Source organism: Callorhinchus milii, unplaced genomic scaffold (assembly GCF_018977255.1).
Source record: "Callorhinchus milii isolate IMCB2004 unplaced genomic scaffold, IMCB_Cmil_1.0 Scaffold2, whole genome shotgun sequence".
Lineage (NCBI taxonomy): Eukaryota > Metazoa > Chordata > Chondrichthyes > Chimaeriformes > Callorhinchidae > Callorhinchus > Callorhinchus milii.
In genome coordinates, this window is record NW_024704743.1 from 44,502,216 (window position 1) to 44,510,909 (window position 8,694).

Below are 8,694 nucleotides of genomic sequence, written 5' to 3' on the forward strand. Positions count from 1 at the left end.
TTGTTTGACATTTACTTTCTGCATTGGAAAAACATCAATAAAAGTCTGAATGGCTCTTGGATGTAAATGTCCCAGAGGAGGTTCAGATTCAAACTGCATGAGGAATTGCATCTCACATTTGATTTTTGTCTCTGAAGCAAATAGCCTAGATGTGGATTGAAGGCGCAAAAGTGCCTATAAATGTATCCCTAAAACTTGGTCTTTTCTCAATTCATGTTTCTATTATTGTGAAGTGGACCTTTGAGAAAGCTGTCGGGGGAATTCTTTTTTTTACCCCTTTCCAGAGAAGATTTAGCTACCTGTGTCTAGGGTAGACCAAATTGAGAGCTGAAGAGAAGGGGAATTTGATCAGCACTGCTCTCTTGCAACCCAGCAGGTTTATAACTGCAATGCACTATTTTAAGATTGGCAATATCATATTTATGCCTTCTCATTTTGCACTCACCAACAAATGAAAACAGCCAAATATCCACTTTATTGAATCCTTTCATAGCCTTAAATACCTCAATCAAGGCCTCTTTCAATTGTCTCAACTCTAGCACAATGGCTGCCATGTATGCCGACAAAATATACTGTTACCTCACTTCACAGTGATATCCTGTGAATTGCTTTGAGACATGTTGATGACTTGATAAGGTGCTATATCAATGTATTTTTATTATCACACTACAGCTTACATTACTCAGTGGTCTGTCCAATGGGAACTTTAGCAGTCGGAGCATTTATCTGACATCAGAAACTATGAATCTTTAAACTCGTAATGCAATGAAGCACAGCTCTGAAGGACTTAACTTTCTATCAAAATCTACAGGTCGTGGAGTGTTGGAATAGCAGCAGTCTGCAGAATGTCATTGTACTAGCGATTCACTTGGGAGGCACTTGGAAGCAAACACATTAGAACTGCTGAGACCAATGCAAATTTGATGGGATTCTTCAATTCATGCAGGATTTGTGCTGCACAGCAGGAATTTCTGTCAGTTTACTTTATTTAGAGAGGGTAATGTGAGACAAAAATAATCAATTTCTCACATTTCCTGTGAGAAATCTGGCCTAGATTTAGGTTAATTTGTTTTCCTTTGGCCCTTTAATTTTATTAGATTAGCTGCAATGTGAGCACAGTATTTATTGTCTCAAACAGTCTCTCGCTGATGATCTGTGAACCAGGCTTTTGGTGGTGAGGACACAGGGTTGCGCCCCTTTATAAAGCTGGTTCACTTGTAAGACAGGTATCATGTGGACCCACAGTTGACCTGACTGCGGGGACTGGCTGGCTTCCTGAACACCCAAAGTGGCTGACTTTCAGGTCATCAGGGGGCTGCTGATGTGACATCCTATGTGTATGGACAGCGACATCAAAAGTCATGTGATCAGTAAAGTCAGGATGCAGAGTCGCTGAATAAAATTGGCCTGTATTTAACTTTTTTTAATGTACAGGATATATTCTGAGAGAACAGGCAGTGCTCTACTGACAGGTCCACAGGTGATTTTGTGGTCAGTCAATGAAGTGCCCTTCCAATCGGGTTTCCATGCTGCCCACAAGGTCAAGGTCACAAATGACATCCTGACCATGTGTGACCAGGGCTCCCTCTGCCTCCTCGTCCTCCTCGACCTCTCCGCTGCCTTTGATACCATGAACCGCTCAATCTTCCCCACCGCCTCTCCTCCCACCTCAACCTTCAAGGTTCTGTCTTTCCTTCAGGTCCTACCTTTCACACCGCCTCTACTTCGTTGTTCCTCAGGGCTCTGTCCTCGGTCCCCTCCCCTTCACCCTCCACATGCTCCCCCTTGGTGACATCATCCGAAGACATGGGATAAATTTCCACATGTATGCGGATGACACTCAACTCTATCTCTCTGCCTCCACCCTCTACTCCAGGACTACTGGCGTCCTGACGACTGCCTGTCCGACATCAAGTCTTGGAAGACGGACAACTTTCTCTTAACTGAATGTCAGCAAGACCGAGGCCCTCCTGATTGGCTCGCGCCAGCGCCTCTGCACTCGAGCACTGGCAGCATCTGCCTCCACGGCTGCACACTCAACCTCACTAAGCCAGTCAGGAACCTGGGCATCTTGTTTGACCCTGAACTGTCCTTTCTCCCCCACATCTGCGCCATGACGGACACTGCCTACCACCACCTCCGCAACATTGCCAGACTCCACCATTGCCTCACCCCGTAGGCTGCCGAAACCCTCACCCACGCATTCGTCACATCAAGGCTCGATTACGGGAACGCCCTCCTCTTCGGCCTTCCCAACTCTTCACTTCACAAGCTGCAAATCATCCAAAACTCTGCAGCTCGTGTACTCTCGCACACCAAGCTCCGTGACCCCATCACTCCCACCCTCGCCCGACTCCACTGGCTCCCCATCCCTCAGAGGATCGAATTCAAGATCCTCGTACTCACTTGGCCTTGTCCCCTCCTACCTCTCTGACCTGCTGACTCCCTATCAATCTTCCCACTTCCTCCATTCAGTGGGCTCTGGCCTGTTCCATGTCTCCTGCCCGTCCCGCCCTACCATCGGTGGCCGAGCTTTCAGCCTCTTTGTCCCCACACTCTGGAACTCCACCCCACAGTCCCTTCACCTCGCTTCCTCCCTTGCCTCCTTCAAGGCCGGTCTCGAGATACTCCTCTTCAATCGTGCCTTCAGTCACCCTCCCACCTCTCTGCCTTCTCTCACCCCTACCCCACCCCTCCCCCATGCTTGGGTCCTGACCCCTGACTGTCCAGGGCCGTGGGATGTCCTCCCGACGTGAAAGGCGTTCTATAAATGTAATTTTGTTTTGCTGAAAAGTGACTAGGAATAGAACCCATTTTGGTTTCCCCTTTGGACATATCAGTCTTGAGTGGGGAATAGAATAAATATGGAACTTTTTTTTCCCTGTCAACTTTGGGGAATTATTGGACATAATCTCTGCTCCTGATCATTATTCAGTGTTTCTTTCCAGGAGTCCCTTCAGTGGTCACTGGTGGGGAGAAATGGTTCTATAATTTCTGGTTCTAGCTGGTTCTATAATTTGTCTTATGTAACATGTCAAAGAGTGTCCAAAATTTGGAAAGTTGTTGAATTCAGTCTTAACTTTGAAGTCAGTTTGCTGGAGTTTCAAAAGAAACTTATTGGAAAAACATCAGAATGAAGACTATTTAAGAATTTATAACAAATAATAATGATCCTTGCATTTGATATAGTATCTTATCATGTTGAGACACCTCAAAGCACTTCACAGAATATACTGTAAAATGGATTAACTGTATTTTGTGGGTGAAACACAGCAGCCAATTTGCGCAATTTGCACAAACAGGCATGAAACGAGCAACCAGTTTTACTTGGGGAATTGTTAGCCAGAACACCAGGAGAAACTCTCTATTCTTTTCGAATAGTGCCATGGAATCTTTAGCGCCCACCTGAGCAGGCAGACAGGATCTCGGTTTAATGTCTCATCCAATGGATGGCAAATTTGACAAATTCTGGATGCTCTAAATTGCGGCATAAATAGAGCAAATTGAGACCCAGGTGAAATTTTTCCCCGACAGGATCAGGCGGTGCTGGAAATCTCATCTTTGGTTAAATAGACTATAAAATAATAATAATAAGTGAATGGTGCGGCGAATGTTATTGGGGCAGCAAACTGAAATAGTGTAATACTCACTAGAGTTTGGTTTATTATCATTCTTCACAGGTATTTAACAAAATATCTTTTAATCTATGACTATCTAGGATTGTAAAAGCTACACAATACAAGCCTTGAAGTCCAATTTCTAAGAGTGTCTGACTCCTCAATTGTATAAATTCCTGACTTTTCTATTACTCAGTTATTTAGCGATCTACTGTAACAATTTACATTTATATGGTATCTTTCATATCTTGAGGATATCTAAAAGCTCTTCACACAGGTTACTAGGATCCTGATCTGAGGTGGGTGCTGAAGACACATACACCTACTGTAAAAGTTTTAACTTTTTCTTGTCTATATTTCCAGAGAGTATTATAAGTTGGTATTAATTCAGACATTTTTTATTTTTCAAGTCACTAAATTAATTTTCAACTGAATTTGACAGGTGACTTTCCGAACAAGGATCTATCATTGCAATATCAACAGTCAAGGTGTGATCTGTCTGGATATCCTGAAGGATAACTGGAGCCCAGCTCTGACCATCTCAAAGGTTCTTCTGTCAATTTGTTCTCTTCTCACAGACTGTAACCCTGGTAAGTGGAAATTGATAATCTTTGGTCTCTTTACATTTCATCTGTCCAGTTTTAAACTAGCTGGACCTTCATGGGGGAGCACGGCGGGGAGATCGAGTGCTTCTACATGCGGGGGGAAGTTGGAGAGAGTGTTCACAAATTATACTTGCTAGGAATTGGGCATCTCTGAATTAACTTTTATGTACATACAGTAAACTCCAGATAACTCGACCCCGGCTTATCTCGTCACTATCACTTAAGTCATCATGCCGTCAATATCGTATCAAAATCCCCGGCCACTTCTATGAAAATATTAATAAGGGACACGCTCAGAAGTGATGTCCGCTGTGAGAAGGTGCTGGATGAGCAAGTGAGAGAAAGTGGTGCCGAGTGGTATCTTTATCTATAAACTGAATTGGCATCATCATGACCAGCAGTTATTTTTATCTGGTAATATTCCATCTTTGGGAGGGATAGGCAATGACTCAGAATACAATATTGACACCATCTTGCTAATCTACCAAGAATAGAAGTTATACCGCTCTTGTTTTCAACACATTATAAGAATCTATGGTTAACTCGTCACATTGGATAATTACTGAACAGACCCTTTTCTCTTGGAGTGATGGGGTATCTGGAGTTTACTGTATTTGATTTAATTATATCCAGGGTTGACTATGCTAGCTCTCTGCTCACTGGAAGTCCTAACTCTTCCCTCCATATTCAGAACTCTGCAGCTCGTGTCCTCTCCCGCACAAAGCTCCATCAGCCCGGCTTCACTAGCTCCACATCCACCAGAGGATCGAGTTTTAGATCCTCGTCATAACTTATAAAGCCCTCCAAGCTCTTGCTCCTCCCTGCCTCTATCAACTAAAACCATACCAGCCTGTGCTATGGGGGCACTGGCCTGCTCCATGTCCCCACTGGAATTCCATCCCAGCATTGCTATGCCTTACCCCCTTCCCTTGCCTCCTTCAAGGCCCATCATAAGACTTGCCTCTTTGGCCATTCTCTGGCCCAAACCTCTTGCCTCCACCCCTCTTGCCCAGGTCAAGTGCAAAACCTTGATGTCCTGCACCTTGGGACATCCTTCTGACGTGAAAGTTGCTGTACAAATGTTGTTGTATCTGCGAGCATCATGTGATGCTGTACCATGATTGAAGGAATCTATAAACTATGCTGATTTCAACGATTTTTCAAAATGTGGAAAGAAAGAAACCTTGATTGTTCAGCAGATGCCTGGGAAGCAGGTCTCCTCAAGACTAGGCCAGGGAAAGAGTCTACTATAGGGAGACTTTGGGGGGAAATGTGGAGAAGCAATCATTAAAGAAAATGCTTGTATTAATGAATGCAAATACAGTACTTGATTTCCACAATTGGCAAATTGAAAAGTGCTGCAACACTTTTCCAGTAATGTGTCAAAAATGTTACATTAGATTCTAAAGCTTAGAATACAATACGAAAATTAATATATTATATTCAGAGTTGATACTGATTAAAAGTGACAATAGTTCCATAATGTTGCATTATTTCCCTCATTAGTATTAATGTGGAATTGCCACTGAGGCAGCATTAGGGGCATTGCAGTTGGCCTCAGTGCCGTCGACTAAACAGGTGAAACTCGCCAGTATGTTTCTGATCACTATTTAGTGACCATCATTTAAAGTGCTTTAAATGTGAATGTTGATTGAGGACAAGATTGGTGATGATCCCATGGTTGATTCCACTATTACTCATTGTCCAGCTCGTACTTGAACAACAGCAACAACAAAATTACATTTGTATAGCGCCTTTCACATTGAGAGGATGTCCCAAGTCGCTGGACAGTCAGGGTTTCTGACTCAAGCTGGGGATTGGGATTGTGGAGGGTGGAAGGCAACGGGGTGATCGAAAGCACGGTCGAAGCGGAAGGTCTTGAGATGGGTCCTGAAGGAAGCAAAGGAGGGGCTGAGGCAGAGGAATGCGGGATGGAGTGCCAGAGGGTGGAGGCAAGGTGGCAGAAGGCCCGCCCACCAATAGTGGGGTGAGCGAAGCGGGGAATGTGAAGCAGGCTGGAACCCGCTGAGCGTAGGGAGCAAGCAGGATGGTCGGGGATTAGGAGGATGCAGAGGTACAGGGGAGCAAGGCCATGGAGGGCTTTGAAAGTGAGGACCAGGTTCTTGAACTGTAACCTCTATGTGATGGGAGTCGGGCGAGGATGGGGGTGATAGGGTCACGGAGCCTCATATGGGAGAGGACACGAGCTGCACAGTTCTGGATGATCTTCAGCCTATGGAGGGAGGAGTTGGGGAGGCCGACAAGCAAGGAATTTGCATAAATTACTCCGTTCTGCCCTGGCACCTCCCAATCTGTTTGCTTTTACACCAACCCACTACTCGCTACCTCCATTCGACTGGCTCTTGCCTCCTGCATGTCCCTCGTACCCTCAGTTCCACCATCCGTGGCCACACTTCGCACTTTCAGCTACTACACCCCAAAACTCTTGAACACTCCTCTTCTATCCCTCCGCCTTGCCCCTTCCTTCCCCATTTTCAGATCGCTGAAGACCTTCCTATTCGACCATGCCTATGATGACATCCCCACTCCCCCAGGCTTGGCGTAGGCTCCGTCACTGTCTAGCGCTCTGAGATGCTACCCTGCATGACAGGAACTACATAAATGCAAGCTGCTGTTGTTGAAAAATGGCCACTTGGTTGAGGCAGTGTAGAGTAACTGGTACCTATAGAACTGTATAATGCAATAAATCACTGCTCACATGGGAGAATGTCACAAGGGAGAAAGAATTTGGGATTCTGCAATTCGTGACATAAATTGCTGACTATCGCTTTTGTTGCATTACAGCTGACCCCTTGGTTGGAAGCATAGCCACCCAGTATATGACGAACAGGGCTGAACATGACAGAATAGCAAGACAGTGGACCAAGAAATACGCCACATAAATTGGATGTCACCCGTCTACCGTCGTTTATCTCTGATGGAAATGAGCTGCTTATCGTTGGATTGAAAGTGGGATGGGGTGGGAGGGGGGTTGGAGGGTAAGGGGCAAGGGAATGGGACAAGCATTCCTATTACAGGTTTTAACTGCAACAGTCTTTTATTTGCATAGTCAAAACTCTTGATGAGCTTTGTTATTGTAGCTTAAACAATAAACCGTTGGTATCTGGCAGTAGATAGGAAAATTCACAATGGGGGGGGGAAGGTTGAAAGTTGTAATATGATGGGTCACTGAAAGTCCATATTTGTTACTGTGTTGCGTGATGCCTCTTCGAATGGTATGCGTTTTTAGTTGTCTGTGTTCATTGTGTAAGATCAAAGTTGAAAATGCTTGTAATACCAATCGAATGTCCAGAGGTTGAAACTGATGAACAATGTAAGGCCACAGTCAGGTTCCGAGTTCCAGCATTTTTGAGACCTTGGTAGAATAATGGTCAGATCCAACACAATTGCCTATATTCAGGGAAAAGGATTAAATTGGCAGAATATTCGTAAATACAGGGAACAGTTTTGTTTTACAAGAAGCAAAAGGGGTGGAAGTGAAATCCCAAATCTTTTTTTTTAAATGATTTGCCTTATTTTGATTTTAGAGTTTCAGTCTTATTTTCTTGGTTATGTAATGGGGAATTATTTTTCTTTTGTTGGTTGTGCATTTCTGAGTCCTGTTTAAAATTTTATCAGGCATGCAACTTATAGCTAATAAATTATAAAGGACCCTGTGTCCCTGATGGTTTCAACCTCTACAAATGCCTGTTTTTAAACACTTTTAATGTGTTGACGGTCCTCCTGTAGTCGAGTGAGAATATTATATTGTTAAAATATGTATGGGTGCTATTATGAAGCAAGGAATTCACATAAAGAGATGGCTGCATTTTGATTTCTCATTAATCTTTTGTAAAGATTAACAAAATACAAGACTTAAGGAGGAGCAAAGTGTTTGCAATCAACATGTGTTCAAGCTCCATTGGCCTCCTTCCCATTACAAATTCAAAGAATGTTGAACTCTACCAAAGTTTATACAGCCACTGGTTTGTAACCACTATAACTGCTGCAGTTTTCTTTGGAAATTTAAATTCAGACTGTCAAAAGTTTGTCAGAAACCACGTTCTGTAATTAAAAAAAATCATGAAAAATCTTTTTAATGAGCAAAAGTTGAAAGTCATATTAACAATAGCTCTTACTAAGTAACAGCCTGTCTTGCCGTGTATGCGTGAGTGCGTGCGTTCTTTTTGTCAGCCGGGTGTTTGACACATACGGAAACCCATCACCATGCTTAAGAGTATCCAAACCAAACTGAGGTTTCCATGCATCCCACCTACACATGGAAATCCCAGAGATAGATTGTTGGAATGGAATGCGCACTCTCTCCCTGGAGGGACATATCCTGCTTTGCTAATTCAGGACAGTATTAGGCGCAGGTTGGCAAGAGCCAAGGTTTAGCGACCCCAGAGTCTGCCTTGGGGATCTGGTGGAGTCTAACCAGCTAAAAATGCATAACTTGCCATTGGTATTGC

General features: G+C 43.9%; 1 protein-coding gene across 1 annotated transcript in view; it reads left to right on the forward strand.

The window, feature by feature from the left end:
• The window catches only part of LOC103179943 (ubiquitin-conjugating enzyme E2 E1), a 68,484-nt gene extending 60,167 nt beyond the window's left edge, over nucleotides 1–8,317 (forward strand). The window contains exons 4-5 of the mRNA XM_042332285.1: nucleotides 4,060–4,207; nucleotides 7,028–8,317. Of these exons, the coding sequence (XP_042188219.1) occupies nucleotides 4,060–4,207; nucleotides 7,028–7,125 (246 nt within the window). The 3' untranslated portion in view covers nucleotides 7,126–8,317. The remainder of the gene's footprint in view (nucleotides 1–4,059; nucleotides 4,208–7,027) is intronic.
• The last annotated feature ends 377 nt before the right edge of the window (nucleotides 8,318–8,694 follow it).